The sequence below is a fragment of the Anomalospiza imberbis genome, chromosome 6, assembly GCF_031753505.1.
Source record: "Anomalospiza imberbis isolate Cuckoo-Finch-1a 21T00152 chromosome 6, ASM3175350v1, whole genome shotgun sequence".
Taxonomy (NCBI): Eukaryota; Metazoa; Chordata; class Aves; order Passeriformes; family Viduidae; genus Anomalospiza; species Anomalospiza imberbis.
In genome coordinates this window covers 34,034,146-34,056,081 of record NC_089686.1, presented here as the reverse complement: position 1 = coordinate 34,056,081, position 21,936 = coordinate 34,034,146, and the positions used below count along the sequence as shown (strand labels likewise).

Here is a 21,936-nt window from a genome sequence, read left to right as displayed (position 1 = left end):
AAGATAGACCTAAGAAGCCTAGGTCAGCATTGCCATCTTTTCCTAAGGAGAGGCAACAGTCATTTTGGATTAACTGTAAAAGAGCATGAGGCACTTTGCAATGTTGTTAATATGGTGGTCCATATCCATGCAGGCGGTCCAAGTGTAATGGGACAATCCATTTGCACAGCTATCCTGACATGACTTTATTTTGGTGCTATAAATCAGTATAGATTTGGATCAGTAAATATAAGGATGTGCTACTTTTATTATATTAAGAAATTATAAGCTAGGAATAGTTTGAAATGCAATTATAAACTTAATAAAGCACCCTGGCTTAGTGGGTGTCCCTCCCTGCCCATGGCAGGGGTGTTGGAACGAGATGATCTTTAAGGTCCTTTCCAACACAAACTGTTCTATTTTAAGGTAAATTAAGGTATAATAGTCACATCTAAGGAAGTGCTGTCTTGATTTTTCCCTAGTGCAACATTTTTTATTCTCCCCATCTCTGTTGTGTCCAAAGAACAAACCACATTGTTTTTTCTGCTCCTTGTTTCTCACAACAGTATCTCTATGCTCGAACAATACTTGTTTACTTGCTTTCGAACTGTGGAGATGGGTCTTAATTGCCACAATCTCCTTGGATCTGCCAAATAACAATTGTGTAATTCAATCCAGTATGATTTTCATTTGATCTTCCTCCCTGGTCCTCCTGGAGTCATAATGACAAACCTGCTGCATGGAAAGTAACAGGGAAAGGGAGCAGGGATACACCTCCATGACCCAGCTCATCTCATTATTCCTCTCTTCATCCACCGGACCCAGAGGTTGGCTGGAGACTCTTGTGCCTCCACAAGCCCCTCTCCCTGAACACTGACTTGCCTTCAAACCAACAAGACCCAACCTCCCAGCTCTGCCACATGGCAGTTGAAGGACATTGGCTTGTGATGAACTCACCTCTTTTTGCTCCCTCTGCAGACATAGCTCTTCTGTTTCTTCCATTAGTTTATCTGCAAGCACACAAAAAATTCCAATCACAGAGAAAAGCATTTTAAATCCTTAGGATATTTACAAACAAGAAACTCTGGCCTTGTGAAGTTTGAAAATGCAGCATTCCCTATTCCTTTGTGTGTATCTGTCTGGGAGGTTCCAAAGGCTGAGATGGCACTAATGGGATGTTCTGTAACTTTCCTCCTGCCAAATAACTTAATAAACTAAACAAGCATATTGCTTTGTACTCCTTCTAAGGTTTCCTAATGTTCTTAAAGAGCATTAATGAACCATCCTTCACCATCCTCTGAGTCAGGAAAATATTCTTATCTCTGCTTCACAGATAAAGAACAAGGCACAGAAAGGTGAAGTGAGTGCAGAGGGTCACACAACATGTAGCAGCAGTCAGTTTTCCTGCAGCTCAGTGCCCCATCCTCACCTGCCTAGCCCATCATCCTCTCCTTAGCCCTCTGGGCAGCACTGCCAATTCCCTATTGTCATCTTGGGATGTCCCAGTCAAGCCCAGAAAACAATCCCTAACTTAGCCACCAAACTTCTTCTGTACAGAGCAGTTCCCCTCAACATCAGTTGCCCTCGTCCACTGAAGACACACACGCCCAGCAGAGGCTGTGCTCTGGTCCTCCCCCTGCAGCCTGAATCACCTTTGCTGTGCCAGCTCCAAGCTGAGAGGCTCTGCCTCGGGCAGTTCTTAGCCACGCTTACAGGAGCCCAGACAGAAACGCTTCTCGTGGTCAAGCCTTGGGTTTAGCTCTCAGCTCTGCCACCAGGCTGCCGTGGGAGCTGGGGCAGATTGACTGCAGCACTTCTATCTTCCTCTTGTCAGGTGAGTGAGGTGCTACTGATTTCCTTGGTACTGAGGACCTGACAAGGTTACTGCTGCTGGCAGGATTACTACTTCTAGGAGGAATGCAGACCTCTACCTCCTGCCCAGAGCAGGGCTCCTGGTGCCAGAGAAATAGTGTTACATGACCAAAGCTCTGCTGAATACCACTGCTGCCTTTCTTTCCCAGTCTCTCCTTCTTCCTCCTGGACAGAACCCAGCACAGATGCACTGTAATTACAGAGGCTCTCCTGCCTTCCCTCTTCTGCCCCTCCTGGGGGGCCCAAGCCCTGGCCCTGATGGGTTTCTATAATGTCCATGTCTGACAGTGCAACCTGGATCCCAGCTGGGTGGAAGATAACTCAGTGTGGATTCAAAAAATTCCTCAGAGCAGTGTTCCTCCAGAGAACCTTGACCTGCTTCCAGGAACAGTGCCTGACCTCAAAGCTTGACTACAGGATGGACACAGATCATTGAAGGTAAGGCTAATGAGGCAGAAGCCTTAGAACTTATATAGAAATAGACAGTTCATGTCAAAAGAAAGTAACCAACTGTGACAATTGACCAGCTCTGAATGTTCTTGTCATGGACCAAAGAACCCAGTGAAATATATATTTTATATCCCAAATATCTCCTGTTTGCCACAGAATGTGTATTCCTTTATTTCTTCACCACATTTTTTTTATCATACTAAAGAGCTCTTTAGTCTTCAAAGCCCTTTCACTTGCTCTGGTGATTGCAAAATAATGTTTTGATGAAACTTTCCTGTTTCTAATTTTCCTCCTGTTTCTGTCCCTTCAGGTCCTCCTCTCAGCATCCTTTATGTTGTTCCTTTCAGCATCCTTTATGCTATTCCTTTGTCAAGTGTGGAACCACCTTTCCCTGCCTGCCTCATGTACGAGCCCATCCATCACCTCACATGGGTGAATGCTGTTCAGATGGACAGAGTAAACATGCCTTGATACTTGAGCTATGATCACTGTTACACGTGAGACCATATGCTGAGATCAGCCCTGATCCATGTGGATGCAGAAATGCAAAAAGCTTCTTAAGATTCCTCCAGTGGCTTGACAATTAGGAGTAGATAGCATGAGCCACTGCTCAAGGCATCACCAACCTGAAGCACCCAAATTTCTGCTATCTTATTTAAAGCAGATAACTCTCCAGACAAGTCAGTGGGCCCACCCTTGTGACCTGCAGCCCCCAGGTCAGAAGGTCTCTTAGACCTGGGGAATGCTGTAACTTAGAGGGCATCCAGGTTAAAAGGGCTGCTCTCCCTTGGCTCTTCCTATAGGCAATGCAGGGAAGAGATAACTGGACCTCCCAAGGCAGTCAGAGCATCCAAGGTATCAGGCCATGCAGAGGCTGGCTCCTAAATAGGGCATTGGATTACATACCTAGATTATTTCATGTTCATCTGTTCTTTCTCCTCAGTCTACACTGACAAATTAGCCACTGCCATTAGATACCTCAAACAGGCCCATGTAAATACTCCCACTTCCAACATGAACAGTGTGAGCAAACACAAAGATCAAGTAGAGTAAGACCAAAAAAACACCAGCTAGGTGAAGAAAACTCACGTATGAAAAGCTGTGACCAACCTCAGAAGTATCAGTCCTGTCTGACTGAGGGAGACAAAGGTATTGTCTGTTTGCCTGTGAGCAGCTGAAACCAGCACATCCAAACCTCTCAGGGGTGGCAAATATTTGTACAGATGAGCCATGGAGGACTGCATCATGTTGGGCAAAGCATGTTCCTCCTTCACACTCCACACAGATGTCCAGATGACACCTTAACTTTTGCATGTTTTGACTCCCTTCAGACCTGAATTTCAGCTGCTGACCACTCAAAAGCTTCATCCAGAGAAAACTTGTAGGTGCTTGGCTTGACCACAATGACAACTCCAGGAAAAGCAAAATTACTATTTTGGCCTTTATGGCTTTTCAAAGTAAGAAAAGCCTACCTAAATATTCCTGTTTCTCCTTGGCCAGCTGTAGTCCTTGAGCTTCCAGACTCTCGATCATGGCTTCTCCCAGCTGGGCATTCTTCCAGGTTCTAGGGAGGGCAGACACAAAGCAGGCAATGTAAGAGAGCTAAGGGTCCCACAGACTAGGACAGGGGACTCTGCCTAGCAAACAACCAAGGAATTCAAATCTGCAGATTTGAATCAGCTGGGACCACAATTCTCTAAATTTTTTCTCCACAAATGAATTGGAGAAATTTCCCTGGCATTCAGTATTTTTTTTTAATACATGGGCTGTATGTCAACACCTCACAGCTATTCAAATGTATTTTCCAATGTTTTGGAAATTTCTATAATGAGCTTCATTTTGAGGGCTCTCCGAACCAACCCAGCACATTCACAGCCTCCAATTGCAACAGGATGTACCTGGAACCCTTTAAATGACATACTTTAGAACCAGATTTTAGCTTTTAAGTCTAGTAACTTCCCACTGCCAGCACCATTGTCTTTTGCAGCCTTTCCAATATTTTGCTGCTGTCTGTCACTCTTCCCCTTCAGACTTCAACCACTTACTGAATCCTTCCTATGGACTTTTACCTTTAGTCTTTCTGGTATCCATCATCCATCCTAGAACCAATCAACCCCTCCTCTGCTAAAGCTGTAAGCCACTAGGACTTGGTGTCTGGCCCTACACTGTGAGTCAAGTGCTTTTTCCTGACAATGAAGAACCAGAGATAAAAGCCAGACAAGATGCTAGCAAGCAGAGAATGTTAAAGGAAGCAGGCATAGTCAAAGAGCACCTTGTGTTATTGTAGGACCCCTGGCCAGAGGATCTCAAGGTCTCTTAAACACTTTATGAAGCAAAGCTTAAAAAAAGTGCCTGTGTAGCATATACCCATTACTGATTGAGCTCACAGACAGGCTAGGCTTTAATTACAGATATTAAACATCAAGGACAAGCACACCAAAAACAGAACCAGAAATGGTGTTTGCTGCTCACCTCTATTCATGTTTCATTAGGAAAAAAAAATTAAAATACATGTAGAATAACATATAAAATGCATAACATTAAAACATGTATAAAACTGATTCCAATATGTTTATATAGATGTGCATACAGGAACAGTAATTGTTGCCAAGAAATTCTGCCATCTTTGTTAAATCCTAAGGGATCTTATAAATATTAAATATCTGTAAAGCTTCCTGTACTGGGCCTCTTTGTGAACGATTTGAAATTGTAGCTTTTTGGAAACTGTTAATTTGGCAATCTCTTGTTTCAAGGCAAGCTGTGCTTTGCCTCTTATAAAAGCCAGATGAATAAATTAAACACACACCACCCCAGGGACCAGGCAGCTCCCGGCTCCAGCAGCCCAAGCTCTTTGCAGATATATGTGTTTCTTGTCAGCTAATGAGGCTATTTCTAAAGTAGAGAGGAAATTAGAACGCTAATTTAAAAGGTGCTGTTTTGCCCACAGGTAGTCATCCTCATCTTGAGTGAGAACATGTGGGTGTGAATATGTTTTCTCACTAACATTCCCTGTTACAGGGCAAATCTGATCCCAGAGAAGCAAACACTCAAGATGGGAGTGGGGGGAATGGCAGAGTTTCTCATATGATTACATGGAGGGTTTCAAAACATCTGTAGCCTTTAAGGTGTCTGTTTACAGATTGACCTTTACAGTGCTCCCTCCCTTCCCCAGACTAACAAGACATTTCCCTGTCTATTACTCAAAGGTTACTGCACCCACTGCTGTGTGACTTTGAAAATGCACTTGGATCACCATGTAACATTTAAGCTTTTATTCCTACATCTGCTGGAACCAGTGCTGATGCAACCACAGCTACAGGGAGGTACCAGCTGAGGTACCTTCAGCTGAGGGGCAAGCAAGAGCTTCTTTTATTTTGTATTTCTTGCCAAGTGAGTTTTCATCAGAAAAAAGCTACATTGCTTAAAGTATTGGAAAGCACAGGGCCAGGAAGGCTCATGGGGCAAGTAGAAACCTCTACCTGAAAAAAACCAGTGACCCCAAAGCTATAGAGAATCTCCATCACATATACACCTCAATCACTGTCTGTTCCAATCCTTCTGCAGCATTGGGAATATCTCTTTAGCTTTCACTGCATTTTACCTTTCTTGGTAGCACCCCCAGCCAATTTTTGGAGACATTCAGCACTTCATAGTCCGCAGGACTTAAGTACTGTGTTACTGTTTTTCTCCTGCATTGCCCACCAAATTTACTTTCTACCAGTTCAGGGAATGCTGCTGTGGACAGAGAGGTTATGTGTGCCCCTCTCCCCCACTAGCAGCAGCAAAGCTCCTCTGGGTGGGAAGAGAGCCTGGCAGTCTGGGAGTCAGGACTTTATGCATTTCCAAAAAGCTTTCACAATCTGGCAAGTGTGGTAAGTCCAAGCCACAGCACTTTGGAAGAGTGGGGATACCATCAGTTCCCCTCTGCATTGGATAAGCCATTTCCCTACCAGGGCAGGAGGTTTGGAAAGGAGTGAAGAACTGAAGGGATCACCAAGCAGACTGTGATGGTGGAGGCATCACCACTGTGATGGTGCAGGCACATACACATGACCCAGATGGAAAAAGGCAGTGGACAAAATCGAAACAATGGACAGAGGATATTTCCCAGCCTGGATTTGTTTTTCCTCCTTTGCCTATGTACATATCTCAGTCTACGGAGTTTGTTTTGGGGTTGGTTTTTTTTTCTTTTAAAGTTGTTTGTGGCTTTTGGGTTTTTTGTTGGGTTTTTTTTTTTTTTTGGTCAACATTAAAGAATTATGAAAACAACAGAATGATCCCTAGCAAGTGCTGTGGTGCCACTGGCAGTACAATCTCCATCTAGGAACAAAATAACACTATAACAGATTGCCTAGAATAATTCAACTGTATTCTTCCAGCTTTTCTATTCACTGCAGATCAATTTATTGGCCCATGCTGGCCTTTCTGACTGCTGTTGAGCTCCCAGCCTGACCCTGTTAAATCACATCATCTGTGCTTTTCCTCACATGCAGGCTATCATCAGTGCTGATGAGACTGGGACTGGAGCTGCACCATCCTCTGATGCAGGAACAAAAGCACAGAGGGGAGAAAAGGTGTCTCAGGCAGCATTCCAACTAGGTGCAAGTGGTCTGCTGTATGATAGCAGCCACTTCTAGCTTCTGTTTTGAATGCTACTGCTGGAACATTAAAGCACAGGCTAGAGAAAAGGCTGGCTCTGTGACAAATGCAGCAGTGCAGGGCTTACTTGTGTGTACCCATCCTGAGTTGTGCTGCCTTCCTCCTTCCCTCCCATACACACCTGAAAGATGAACTTGGCCTCAAATTATTGTCCTTGGCAATAGTTTATTTTAACATTGACAAAGGCAAGTGCAGACCCGTGCTATTCAATAAAAATCTCCAAATTGCTCAAGGGCTGACACTGTGTCTGTCACTTCTCCTCTGCAGTGGCCAAGGCTGCTCGTGCCAAGGGGGTGGCAGATCTCTGCCTTGGGTCTTGTGTCCCACAGGACTCCTGCTCCCATGAAACTTCAATGGACATCTTTGTGTTGTAGTTCGTACACTACCACAGAGGTAACAGCTTGCCCCAGAACCACAGCCAAACACAGAGCTTGCAGCACAGAGCTTGGCTTGGGCTGATCCACCAAAAATTAGGCTCCCCATTAATAAAAAATCTACATTTTGAGCCTCACAACTTTGAAATTAACTGAGATATTACCTTAGCATGTACACATACATGCACACATTGGTATTACAAGTTAAACAGCTTCTGTCCCCACAGTGATAAGAGACTACACATGTTGTAATGCAGCCAAGAAGGGCAGAGCAAAATGCTCATTGCTTTAAGCCTCAGAGCTGAATGGTAGGCTCTCCCTACAAACCCAGGAAGTTTCTATATCTCATTTGGGAAATTCAAATCCCTGTTTTACTGTTATCTCCTCCTGCATCTGCTGAGATTTAGAAGGGGCCTGCTCTGGCTTTGCAGGACAGCTGCTCATTGGACTGTCAGTCTCCTGGGTGCTGGGGGAGTGCAGAGCTGGAGGCCAACAAACTGCAAGTCTCTGTCCAGCATTCTCAGCAGAGTGTGAACCAGTACTGAATACATACAGCAATCACACTCTCTCACCCCTGCAGGTGGGCTGGAAATGCTTTGCTAACATTGCCTTCTCCTGGGATTTAGGCTGCCTCTGCATTTCACAATTAAACTGTTTTGAGAGGCCAAATCCTGCTGCTGCATGGCCTGAGCACCCGCAGATCTGGGCAGAAGGAATGCACACCCCATCGACACAGAACTGCAGCACAATTACTGTTATTGATCAAAACTGTGCTGGTGAGGTCCCTGCTCATAGCAGGACATAAAGCCACATGGGCAGCTGCTCGCTAGCTTCATGTCTTGCCTGTTCTGCTCTTACTTTATCCCAAATTCATATGGAGAAGTTGTCTCAACCCCACTTCCATCAAGCCTGCAAACCTTGCTTCCCACACAAAATGGACCAGGAGGGCTCCCATTCAGACCCGGGTCCCACTTCTCTGAGGCACAAGAGAGGCATAGCAGATGGAACTCAGTGTATCAGGACTTGGCAGATGACAGCCTGGGGTGGTGAGCAGAGAGACACACTGCACACACACTGCACAACAAGGTGGGGAGCTTTGCATCAGTTTTAGAGGACTCCCCTTTAGAGTAAGGATGGGTCCAGGAGGCAAGTAAAGCTATCACTGGTTTTCAGGAGTTTGTCTGACTCCCCATAGCCCTTCTAGTCAGGCTTCTCTCTTTTTATCCTTTATACACCTACAGAGCAGATCAAAGCAAATAAGGAATAGAAAGAAGCTTACACTTTTCCAGACTCCTGTAGCATCTCCAGCCACTGAGCCTGCTCAAACTCTGATTCGGCTGCTAGAATAATGTTACCCTGGAAGAGGGGAGGGGAGGGGAAAAAAACCCAGATTAGAGAGGCTGGTGCCTTATGCACCTCTGTGCACTCCTGGCATGAACTGGACACAGCTGTGGTGGGAGGAGAGCCCACCACAGCTTTCCACCTCCACAAGAAGCATCACACGGGAGCAAATACAACCTAGGCCTACCACACATTGGGAAGTGTGCACACAGTCACAGCAGGAATAATACTGATAGGGCAACATGGGCTCTAGGGCTCCTGAGAATCTGTCCGCTGGTCTGCTAGAATCATAAAACCTGGTACCAGAAAGTGCAAGTTTCCTTGTTGGTTGTCAAAGCAGCAGCAGCAAAGTCTTGAGGGGACTTGGGATGCAAAGTCACCCTTGCTCTCAGGATAGTCTGTCCAGAGAGGGTAGGCATACCTTGGTGGGGAGGGAAAAGTCTGCCAATCCAGCTCTGCTCATCAGCATTAACCTGTTCTGTGGTGTTTGGAGCTTTTTAGAAGAAAAGAAATGTACTTACATGGAAGTCTTCATGAGAGATCTTTATGGCATAAGGCATGTTGGCCTCTTCTTTGGGTTCCACAATGCAGCCTCCCAGGGGTATGACACCCTGGAGATAAACCAGAGCACTCTAACCAGTCAGAAAAATCAAAGTATAACTATCATCTAACTAAGGGCTGAACTTTCACTCTCAGTCACTTTGTTGGCCCGTGCCCTGCCTTGGCTACCCTGGGAGGGGCAATACACACAGTTCCTGCAAAGCAGAGGGACTCTCATTGCCACCAGGAAACCCTCAGCCAGTATCTGGAAGGGACTAAAGATGGTAGTCCTGCCTTCAGCATGGAGGGAAAGCTGTTAGCTAGAACATGGAAGCAGAAACTGTTTCATCAAGGAGGAAGTGATCTCCCAATAGGGGCAAAGGTTGCAGATTCAGTGTGGTATCACGAGAGAGGCTGTGCATTCATTACCGTCACTGTAAAAAAAAAAAAACAAAACCCACACGTGCTGTGTGGGGCAGGCAGGCAGCTGCTGTGACAACCAGGATGGGTGAAATCAGCACCTTTGGAAGCTCACGTGCTACATCAGTCTGCAGTGACTGCAGAGGACAAAAGCAGCTCAGAGCACAGGCTCCCCTGTGGAGCTCCAGGCAGCAGAGCTCCAGTGGCCACTCAGGTACTGAGGGCAGGGGGGCCACCAGCTTCTGCCAAGTGCAAGTACAGGTTAGGAACAAGGGCCAAATGGAGCTCCTAGCCCCACCACTGGCTTTGCCAACATTATTTTTATAGCCACAAGATTAGTTGATTAGATCATGAAAATAAGGGAATATATCTACTATCAGGTAAAAAAAAAAATAGAAGTCATATGCCTGCTGAATCATTGAATATCCTGAAAAGGTATCAACATGATTCCTCCTCTTTTGAGGCTTCCCTGGACCTGTGAGATGTTTGGGGCTTACTGGGACTTAGCTCTTCATCACCTACTGGGCCCATGGAAGAAGGGAGGGGATGCTAGAAACAGTGTAACTCCCTCCTTGTGCAAACACTGCTCACCTTGGGATGGATATTGAAGTATTTATTGTTTTCAAAACTCTTCTTCTCACTCTCAGCATAGTACAACAGGAAGCTTTCCTTAATGATGAAGAACCTTTAAGACAGAGAAGGGAAATACATTCTGGTGAAATGGATGTTGTGGTTCACAGCACAAGAAAATCCCCACCTAACTAAAGCTGCTTTCTGAGCAGGAGAGTTTACCACTCCCACCTGAGGCTAAGGTGAGGTGCCTCACTTCTGCTCACAGCCAAGAGCTCCTGCTTAACAGCAAGTGCCAAGTTCAGGTACTTTGTGTTTGCAGTTCACCCCAGCAGGCACCCACCAGAGCTGAGGATGAACCACATGCTCTCAGGGCACTGGGACAGCACTCTGTGCCCCAGACGGGACCACAGACTTTTGCCACCTCTACGTGTGTGCCCTCTCTAGCTCATGTGTTGAATTCAACCTATTGGAGACAGCTGCTCTTTTATTTAAGGGTCTCTTGCATGGGCTAAGACCAACTAAATGCTTATTTTGCAATATGCTGCCTGCCACCCTCTTCTCTCCCATCTCAGCATAAGCCAGAGGGAAGTGTTTCCAGTCTAACAGAGAATCACAGCCTAGCATCCCCAAGTGACTCTTGAGGCAAAAATTGGCCACCAAAGCACTGAGGAGCAGAAATAAATTTGAAAGGTATTTTTAAGCAGAGCACCTGGCAAACTCTCCTGTCACTGACCTTCACAACTACAGAGGAAATTGAATTTTTTTTTCCTCATATGTGTAACATTAAAATAGGCCTTGTTCTGCTCACTTAGCCTTAAGTATGCTCTGGTGATCATTGTACAGTAACCACAAAATATCACAGCTTCTGCAAGCCAAGCCTCTAACTTACTGGAGTGTGTCCTCAAAATTATGATTAAAGGAGTGCCGCCTTTAACTCATTTGGATTTTTGAAATGCCCCTGGGAGGGTCCCTCCTCTCTTCAAAAATTGAGGTTGCACGTACTCTGCAGGCAGTGGTACAGGGGAGAGATACCTGACTTAGTTTCAGTTTGGTCTAAATCTCTGCAGCACTCAAAAATTATGAAGAGAAGTGGAAAAAAATGGGGACAAGTGTAATAGGGAGGTTTCAAAAGAGTAAATGCCAAAGAAAATGTATTGTTCTGTTCTGTACATATTTTCTGACACAAGAAAGAGGGATTTGGGAAGAAAGTGAAAGACAAGAAGGTGAAAATTATTTTAAAATGCCTTTTTACACTTCACAAAACACATCTGTGTTAGTCACTTTCATGTGGTTCTGAGGACAAGAGATCATGAGGAAACTGGAAAGGATAAGGCATTTATGTGAATAATAAGAACATTCCCAAGAAACCCTCCCACTTCTGGGAGGGAATAAGAGAACTTGTGCAGACTGGGCATTGCTGCACCTTTTCTTGAAGCCACCATTAGTAATGGGCTGCAGGCCAAGGGGCTGATCCACAAGGACAATTCCAATGCCTTCCTGTGCCCCCTTTCCCCCCAGTCCTCTCCTGAAGTGGATGGGTTGTCAGATAGAGCCAACTCCTGCCTCCAGTACAGATGAGTTCAGCAATCTGGTACCAGTTTAGTTTCAAAAACTAAAGAAAGATGTTGAAGCTGGCAGAGAATTATCAAAATCATAATAAAATTATAGATATAATTATTAATAATAATTATTATCGATATTTTACTTGGATGAAAACTTTACTGCTTCCATCAGCTTCTGTCTCTTGCTCTTCTGCTATGGCTCTGGCAAACCACATGAAATTGCCAAATGCCATGGGAACAGAGACCACGGGCTCTTGGGGCAATAAATAAACGCAGAACAAAGCTAAACTTCTCAAAGTCTGCAGGAAACTCAAGCTCTGGACCACTTTGTACCTTCTCCAAAGTGTTGGAAAGTGCCAGTCAACAAACAGGTGCATATTTACATCCAGAAATCTTCAGAATGTACAAACGCCAGCAGCAGTTATTGTTCCCCAACTTTTTTCCTCTCCTTGCCCTCTCATCTGTTCATGTTGACATCAGAGGTGGGGAGAAATTTGAAAGGTATTTTTAAGCAGAGCACCTGGCAAACTCTCCTGTCACTGACCTTCACAACTACAGAGGAAATTGAATTTTGTCAATCTACTTTGACAAGGCAGATATCAGAGACCTCCAGAGAGCAGACAAGGCTTGTTCCTGGTTCCTCCTGTCCACATCACTTCTGTGAACAGCAGCCTTGTGCCTTCCTGATTAAATTTCTTCACATCTCTGGTCATTAACTCTATAAGACTCTATAAGAAAGTTTTCCTTTGAGTAGCTGCATCTTTGTTTTTTCTCCAACTCTATGCTTAGTTCAAGGAGGACTTCATTTTTTAGAGAGAATGGAAAGAGAATTGCCTTATCTGCACAATAAATTCAGAAATAACATCTTAAATGAACAAACCTGCCTGTCCAGTGGCCTGTGCTTGGTCCAGTGAGTCAGAGGCAGCCAGATACTGTGGGCACAAGTATGAATCTAGAGATGCCAAAAGTCAACACACCACATGAAACAGAGAAAGTCAAATCATGACTTCAACACTCTATTCAGTCTGACTAATCTCAAGAAAATTTGCCAGACAGGTAAAGATATTGATCTTTAACTCTGTGTGATTTTTTAATCTGAATGTTAATCCCCAGGGTTTAGTTTGTTACGTACTTTTTATTGCTCAGTGCTGACAATCCTCATATTATAAATTATGCTTCAATGGAAACCAAAATCAAAGCAAAAGTAAGAACAAATCTTAGCACAAATCTCTGCAAATTGATGTGTCTCTCACAGATAAATGAACTTTTAGACCCCTGACATCACAGATGTGGAGAGAAAATATGGGGATTTGGAATGAAAATATACAAAATAAGAGTTTAAAAAATGATAAGAACAAAATCCCATTGCAAGTAATGAAGGAAAAGCATTGAAAATCTGGTTAGCTTGTGCACATAAGGTATGTATGCTCAGATTATATTCCCTCATCTATCCTTACCTGGAAAGCAACACCAGAGCAACCAAGACCATCACTTTAAATGACCTTCAGGACAAAGCCTCCATGCAAGAATCCAGGGGCAATTGATGCAGCATGGTTAAAAAAGGGATGAAGTAAAATAATAGAGGAGAGAGTTACAAGACTCAAGAGCAGGTTGAAAACTTCAGTAGCAGCCAGGTGAGTAAGAGCAGAAAGGGAAAAGATGGTTAAGGGAGAATGGGGAGAGACACCCCGTTAGGACTGTGATTGGAGGGCTGGAGACACTGAACATGTGTCTGAATTAGGCACAGATGAGGCAGCAGGAGAAAAGGGAGTGCTGTAAAGGCAGGGGAAGATTTTTAATACAAACAAGAATCCAAAAAAAAAAAAAAAAAAGCAATTTAAAACCATAGCAGAGTTCAAAACCTTCAGAACAGCAGCAGTGGTGTGAGAGGTGAGACAGGCTGGCACAGCCACACTCCCAGGCACCACATGGTACAAGTGCCATTCCTGTGGTCAGCTGCTCTGGTCCAAACCCATCCCTGCTGCTGGATCCTGCAGTAAGGAACCACTGAAACCTCAGTGTAATTAAACCAGAATAGCAGAGGAATCATGACAATTTGAGTGACTCAGATGTAAAGCAGAAACAACAGCTCTGTACTGGACAAATTGAGATACCCGATCTCTGTGGAATAAGTGCTCTTTGCATCACAGAGAGCTAATGAAATTAATTAGCTAATCTTTGTACAAGTTTTTGACATGACAATGGCCCAGATGAAGTAGTTACACTATAAAACTGCAGCAGCTCCCTGGTCCTTTATTCTGATGGTGTTTCTCTGGGCCAAGAGCACAGGGGGCAAGTCCCATTTACTAGATCAGCCCAGTGCTCTATTCCCGGGGATAGCTCAGGAAACCGATGGGCAAATGATCTTTGTCAGCATGAAGATCAGAGTTCGCAGTACCTGCCCCTCACTCTTCCTCTCCCGACAGCTCCAGGCTTCCCCGCCTGCCTGGCAGGGAGCGGGAAGAGGTTCAGGATGCTTCCCGACAGCAAGCAGCAAAACGGGAAGGTTACAAGGACCAGAGGGAAGCCCAAGGTCTGGCAGCCCCGCTGTCTCGGCAGCTCCTGCTGCCCTGTGCTGCCCACGCACGCTGCTCTGCAGCTGTGCGATTCCCGGGGGGCTCTGAGCAGAAAGCAGCCCTGAACAATTAGCTTTTCCATCTGTCCTGTGACCACACGCAGTGACTGTTAGTAGCCACTGTGGAAAACAAGGTTATGTGCCTGCTTTGTAATGCCACAGACAGGACTGCTTCAAGAAAAGACAAAAAATTCTGTCTTAACTGTGATGTGTTTCCCCCCTTCCAACCTGTCATCTCTGATGGATTTCTGGAGAGACATAGCCATATTCTGTGTTTTGCTCTCTCTCTTCTTGTGCTTCACCTTGCTTTTCTGATGTTTAATTGTCCACCAAAGAGATGCCCCTTCCTGGCACTGTCCCATTGAACCCCAAAGTCTCAGACATGGATGGTGACAGTTTAGAGCCTGACATTTCTATATGGGACTGGGATTATTCATGGGAATGAAGGATATGCCATTTCCGTCCTGGAAAGCTACAGCACCCTATTCATGCCAATCCAGGGTGGGTACACACATTATGCATTTCACTCCTGCCTCTGTGCCAGGCTGGTGCCATCACCAGTAAAACTTTTGTAGTAGGAGATACTAAATTGCTTGTCAGGCATTGGAAGGAAGAATGGGGTGCAGTTCTTCGGAAGAGGAGGACCATTAATCGGGGACTGAGAATATGATTTTCCACAGCCTCTTCAGCAGTGATCCAAGCTTAGACTGGTCAAAAGCACCACTAAACTCAGAAGACAGGTGCTTCTCTGTTGGAAGGATATTATTTTACAAGGAAAGAAAATTCATATTAGGAATAGACATCCCTTTCTTTAAGGGATAGGCATTAGGATGCTGCTAATGGCATTTTAAAAATCAAGCTCTGAAAGGCACCATGCTCAGATGTCAGCCCTAGCACATAAACACAGCCACACTGGTCCAGAAGCATCCATCCCACTCTCAGACAGTACTTGAGGCAGCATGCAAATATTATATTTGGGCTTCAGAGCAGACCATTGTATGGACAAAAGAGAGGACTGAAAATGCTCCAGACAGCTGCCCCAGGTCAAGTTCAGCTGTCTCCACAGGTGCCATCAGATTTGGCCCAGACTAAAACAAGGCTCTGCTCTTCCTCCCTCCTCTCTGCATAACCTCTACTGCTGTGAAATTCCAAAACCTGGGATTTCCATCACCAAAGTACTGGACACCATGCCTGGATACTTTTTCCTTGATCTGATACCTAGTCAGATTCCATCCTTCCCTGAAACAGTTGCTTTTCTTCTCAGTTTCTCCAGAAGTATTGCTGCTACAGCCAAATGAATGGGATCAAGCCAGTTAATATCATGTATCTCCCACATAGACCCATCCTCTGATGGGTCTATGTGGGCTGATGGCATGATGAGATCAATCCTCCTCTTACACACAGTTTTATCTCTCATATCTTGGAAAGACTTTCTTTGGGAGTGGGAGTAGTACTGTTGTCCAAGATTTCAGGACAAAACCTACATTTATCAGAGACCAGGTCATCAATGACATCGAGATATAGTCAATCTTTCTTCTTTATTTAACTGGACTGGGATATATCTCTTCTCCTTTTCATAAAAAAAAAACGTACTTGACCAGCTATGTGTTGCTGGGCATGGGGAGAAAGAGGGGAAAATAAATGAATAGCTCCTTATCTCCCCATAATGATTTGTTATAATACCATGCAAGGTTATTTCACTTTAAATCAAGTATCTCCCATGATAAAACAAACAAACCAACAACATATTGTTCCTCTTTTTACCCCAGTACTCACTTCCTTCCAAACCCTACAGATTTTACGTTCAACTTGAACTGACCTGTGTCTGGTCCCCCAGGACCCTCAGCTGCTGTGCTTGCAACTAATCTTCCACATCATCCCTGCCCCACACTCACCTCCCCTTCTGTTCCCAGCTGCTATCACTAAAATATTTACCACTTGCCGAAGATGGGGGTGACTTCTAGGAATAGAACAGCACTAAATAAATAATGACAGAGGGAACAGAGATGGGCCATTTGCCTGCAAGAAATTTTCATTAGGGAGAGCCTTTTAAGAATGCTTCCTCCATGGGAAATTACCTTCCCCTCTGTTATTCTGTCCACTTCTTTTCCATAACACAATCACATTAGTTTCCAGACATAATTCATTTATTTATCAATATTTGGGAGCTGAATAGGGAGCATCAGCACAAATTCTTTTCTGGGTGAAAATAGGCTGTTCTTGGCACAGAGGGGAATAAAACATACACACCGGTCAAAGACTGCTACAAATAACTTTCCAAACTGATGGAAAGTTACTTTGGAAAACCAACTGCTTTCCAAATAACTTTTTTTTTCAGGCTATGCCATCTTCACAGACTGGGCAGCACTATGGTTACTGCAGAGAGCAAAGCTGGGAAAGCTGGCTTTAGAAATGGATTGTTTGTATCTACACTGCAGACTGCAGCAAAGGTACTTACCCACAAAAGGTAAGTGCCAGAGATTCAGTGATTTGCATTAAGAAACTACACTAACTTTAAACTTAAAACTGACCCACCACTTCAGTATTACAGAACATATTTCTGTCCTTGGTTAAAGGTTATAGCAAATGTTTTCCAGCACCAAACTTCCTGGCTGCTGATAGACAACATACAGCAGCTTACAACTCCCTAACACCAGATGGGAGAGAATTCAGTGCCACCTTCTCCCCAGGGAAGAGTCTGCATGTGCTGTTCCCAGCATGCTGTCACTGTCAGGCAGCACAGCAGTACTGGAGCTGTGCACGGACCCCTGCAGACCACACACACACACTACAGACCCACATGCAGTCAGCTCAGCCCACCCAAAGGACTCAAAGAGCTTTGAGTCCCAAAACAAAAAGGTTGGGCAGTTTAGAGGCAAAATACATGAACAGATTCTTCCCCTTTCATGAAAGGATCGTAATTATTTCAGAGGAGGCAGCTAGTCTCTATTACCACCCTGAAGTGCACATAGCACGAGGTCTGGACAGATAAAGAAGAGAGCACAATGGGGAGCCACGTGTGTAAAGCAGACTCAGAACAGCAGGGAAGCTATACCCCAAGTTTTACCCTTAGCCTCTGCCTGGCTGAAGAGTCAGGCACTCAGTCTCTTAACTTACCCCAGAACCCTTAGGCTTTGTGTTTCACCCAAGCATCCCTCAGCAACTGTGGCTTACCTCCTGGACCATTTGGCTGACTGCCTCCCAAAGGGTCTCTTCCAGAGCACACCGTACAGCTGCACTTTGGTGCTGATGTCCAGAGCATCGGAATCTGCCTGTTCCATGGACGGAGAAGGGGATACAGAGCTGGATTTTGAAGCAAACATTATAGATGGATCTGGTTCTAACTCACCCCCTCTGCGTGGCAGCTCAGGGAATCCGATTAAATGCAATGAACCAGCAGGATGTAACCAGCCCAGCAGACAGAGAGACTGGGCTTTGGTTTGAATCAATAACTTGACTGCTCAGCACTCAGTAATTCTCTCCCTGATGCACAGATGATGAGAGTTTTCTCATTGCGTATTACTTCCTGATGCATTGCAAACAGCACACATCCCAGCCCAAGGGAAAAAGAAGAGTGAAGAGAGTCAGACATCAGAAACACAGAGAGGCAGAAAGAGCTTGTCAGAAAGAAAGCTCTCAGCAATAACATAAGCCAAAATACCTCTGCACCAGAGCCAGCTTGGAAGGTTATTTCACTCGACATTGCAGCACTCCATGAAGAAATTAGGGCAAGATGGATGTTTTACTGACAGGCATCTCTGACACATATTCCCAAAATCTTGCACTTGGAGACAGGTTCTTCTCATTTGTCCTGAGGAAAATTGGAGCAGAGTGAGTGGGAGCCAGCAAGTTCAGTCAGACTCCCTCTGTCATTGGGGAGGGTGAAGGGGGCCTTGCTGTGCCAACCTGGCACTGCCCACCTGGGGAGAGTTCACGTGGCTGCTGGTTTTGGACTGGGCAGTGTCCATACTGTACACTTTGTTCTGCCTTAAAGGGCCACTGCTGATCAAAGTTACAGCAAAAAATTCTGCCTGCCTTCATGCTTTGCTGCATCTTGGAGAGGTGGCAAGAACAGCCTCTGCCCTGCCTCTTAGGTACCAGCTCCTTCTTGGCCCCAACACAGACACACAGGAATGTGTCACACAGCTCAGGTCCACGTTCATCTCCTGCTTAGTACTCCCACAGCAAGCTTTTTAATCTGGTTCTCTATGTCCTTGTTTCTTTCTTGAAACCCCTTCTCCCTGTACAGATACACAGTTCTCCAAAAGAGCCTGTCTTTTGCAGTGCCCACAGGAAAGCAGGTTCTTTTATTGTTCTTCACTGCATCCTGCCTCCCCTCCAGGATTAGAATTTAGGGAAGAATCCCAGCTGCTAAAGCATCTGAAGTTTTGGGATATCCTATAACCAATACAGACACATACATGTTGTATGGCATGTAGGCCATATATGCTGAGGTATCTGCTCCTGATTAAACCTGTGCCATCCCCGTGAATATATTTTGGTGCTGTAATTGCTGTCAACCATTCCCCATGCAGTTGTTCAGAAGAAACACAATGCAGACACATAATCCTTCCCCATCCCCGATCAGAAACCTGGGATTTGCTACAGGCTAGGTCACACCACAGGACATGGGCTCACTTAGCTTTATACAGTCAGAGGCACTTGCAGAGCATCTTAAAGAGAGGAGATGCAGACAGCCTGCCCCAGGCTCACAGGCTGCATTCAGTATTAGAGAAATTAGAGATGCAGGTCCCTGATAAAAGTCACAGTTGGATCAATAGATGAGAGAGCCAGCAAACTCCATGATTTGTTACTTCCTCTCACCCTGGCTTTGACCAACCTTTTGGTCTCAGGACATGCCCCAGGCAGCAGGACATGTCCCGTTACAGAGTGACATTAAGGCAGAGGGTGGAGAAGAGAGCAGCAGATACTGCCTCTATCTCATCTGAGCTCTAACTCTTGAATATAATACTGCATTGCAGAAGAGAAGCACTAATGTCATAGATGCCATTCTGTACACAGCACCAAGAAGGAAATACTACTCATAACCAGGAGAAGGAAAATTTTCCCTCAAATTATGTTGCACAAAGGGTAAAAATAATTCTGGGCCCTTCAGCCTCAGTTAACTGTATAAATGTCCAGTGAAAAGCCATAATGCTCCCATGTAAAGATGATCCAGTGCCCCTGCCGTTGTACTGCACCAACAGTGCAAAGATATGACAGCAGCAACCTGCCATGAGGAGACAGATTTTCACCCTTTACTTATTTTTCATTCTTTCTTATTTTGAACTTATACAGACTAAGAGAGTAAAGAGGTTTCTAGCTTGAACATCAAAAAGTGAATTTTTTTTTCCTCTGGAGGCCTGTAAGATAAGCAAGGCACTGAGTAGTTACAGCAAGTTCTTTAAAGTCAACAGGCCAGGGGAGAGAAAGAGCAACTCGCTTTTGACATGTGACAGACCAGCAATGCTAGGGGCAGTAGATAGCAGCAAGGTGAATTTTTAACTGCTGGTGTCTGGACACAGTAATTTGTAGTAATCATGGCTCTTTTAACATTTCATTTAAGTGTGTACTAATCTAATCAAGGGGAAAACACTTCTGTACATCCTTGAGAGACAGCACTGGACCTTTAATCAGAAAACCTTTCTTTGGAGCAACAGGCTGCACTGGTATGGCAATTATGTTATTAATATGTTGTCTTTATTTTTCCTACACATCAAGCCAATAAAATTTTGCTAAAAATAAACTTTTGAAGCAGACAGCAGTGCAAGCTATACAGAAGTAACACTTCTTAACAGAATATTCTGAGTCAGAAGGGACCTACAAGGAGCATCAAGTCCAACTCTCAGCCCTGCACAGGAACTGCCCAATAATTACCCCATGTGCCTTCATCACAGGCCACCCTCCAGCTCCCTTTTAGTTTAAGGAGACACATACTGGCTAACTTCAGCTGCTGAGGACGCTCGTATTTATTTTTTTTTTTAAGTGAAAAGTTACACCTTCGTGTTCTGGACAGGCTGACAATACTGCGTCATGCAGAAAAGAACAAACTGCTTCTTGGGCTGGGGCCAGTAAGTTGAGACGGATCAGAGCCGCTGCAGAGTTGGAGAGATTCAGATCTTACCTTCCAGTAAGGCAGATTCCCTTTGCTTTTACAGCTTCTGATAGGTTCCATGGCCATTTTTAACCCTGAGAAACATTAGCAATTATGGGAGTTATTAGCAGGTACCTAAACAATGTGGAGAAGTCAAGTCCAGCTCCAGTTTCATTTATGATACATCATTCTTGCAAAGACAAAATGTCATATGTACTCCCCAAAGTGATGCTGCAGCTTCCTAGGTGCATAGCTGTGTGCAGAGGCTATTTTAAGTAGAAAAGCATCAATTCACCTCTAGTGAGATACACTAACACAGCATGTTTCTTTTGCACAATGATTAAATTTTCAGTGTCAGATGGGAAGTCTGAGCTGTTCTGCAGAACTCAAAGAAAAGTTACTCAGCAAATGGCATTGAAGTCATGTGCCTCTGTAGATTTGCAACCCCATCAGACATCACCCTTAGAGATGTGTAACCCCAAGGGATTTACCATCATCCCTTGGAAGGAATTACATAGTCTCAGTGACCTGTTCCAGCCAAAGCTCTTCACCAGTCCCAGCCCTTCAAACACACTCAGATCCATACTGGATGGCCCAGGAGTCATAACTAATCCAACTATTTGCTGTGCATATAGCACCGCTATAAGATACCAGTTTACTGAAGCAAGAATCTTTGGCAGAATAATGGAGGGGGAAATATAATACCTCTACATATTAAGACAGGCCAACACCCAGAGAACCACCAACACATTACAGATCTGACAAAACAGTCCAGCAAGGAGCAAATGAAATCCAGGGCTGCCCATTCTGGAGAAACACACTCTTTAGCTGTTTCAACACCAGTTAGTATATCTGAATTCTCCAAGTTTCTAAAAACAGGTTAGCTGCTGGATTTCAATCCACAAGGTGTTTCTCAACTGCAAAGGTTTCATTATTGGTTGCTGTCCACCAATTTCTACCCACTTTGTTCCTTTTGATCAAATTCACAGGAACTTTAACTTTTAAACAATAAATACATATCCAGGAAAACAGAACTGGCTAACCCCTATTTTTATTTCATCTTAAGTTCATAAAATGCCTCGCACATGCACACAGAGACCACAATTGCTCTTGCATACACATTCAATGCTTCTTTACACCTACCATTGCTGCGATCACTGAAGGCAAGGCCTTAAAAAGTACAGACACTACAATTAGGACTTCATTCAGGAGTGGAAACTGCAGGGACCACACCACCAGTGTTCTTCACACCCTTCCCCTATACACTGTGCAATACCCCTCATCTCTAGTTGCAGCAGCTACCACGTCAAGTTCCTTCTTCCTGGTCCTGCTCATCCAGTCAGTCACAGCAAGGTCAGGATTCCTGCTGCACACATACACAGGGCAGGCACAAGACACCTCTTGCCTTCTCCCTGTCCACATTCTCGAGTGGTTATCTAAGTACAGAGGCACAAAGATCTACTGCTGCCATCTATCATAGCAGCAGACCATGACAGA

General features: G+C 44.7%; 1 protein-coding gene across 7 annotated transcripts in view; it reads right to left on the bottom strand.

The window, feature by feature from the left end:
• PLEKHD1 (pleckstrin homology and coiled-coil domain containing D1) overlaps nucleotides 1-21,346 on the bottom strand; it is a 30,385-nt gene extending 9,039 nt beyond the window's left edge. The window contains exons 1-9 of one of the 7 annotated variants that reach the window (XM_068193240.1): nucleotides 20,735-21,346; nucleotides 19,473-20,534; nucleotides 18,007-18,156; nucleotides 17,520-17,617; nucleotides 10,227-10,320; nucleotides 9,197-9,286; nucleotides 8,614-8,690; nucleotides 3,774-3,865; nucleotides 937-989 (exon numbers count right to left, since the gene is read on the bottom strand). In XM_068193240.1, coding sequence (XP_068049341.1) covers nucleotides 937-989; nucleotides 3,774-3,865; nucleotides 8,614-8,690; nucleotides 9,197-9,286; nucleotides 10,227-10,320; nucleotides 17,520-17,617; nucleotides 18,007-18,048 — 546 coding nt within the window. In that variant the 5' untranslated portion in view covers nucleotides 18,049-18,156; nucleotides 19,473-20,534; nucleotides 20,735-21,346. Of the gene's footprint in view, nucleotides 1-936; nucleotides 990-3,773; nucleotides 3,866-8,613; nucleotides 8,691-9,196; nucleotides 9,287-9,425; nucleotides 9,522-10,226; nucleotides 10,321-17,519; nucleotides 18,157-19,472 lie in introns of those variants that run through there. The other 6 variants (XM_068193237.1, XM_068193238.1, XM_068193239.1 and 3 more) reach the window with 6 other exon arrangements.
• Between the last annotated feature and the right edge of the window lie 590 nt (nucleotides 21,347-21,936).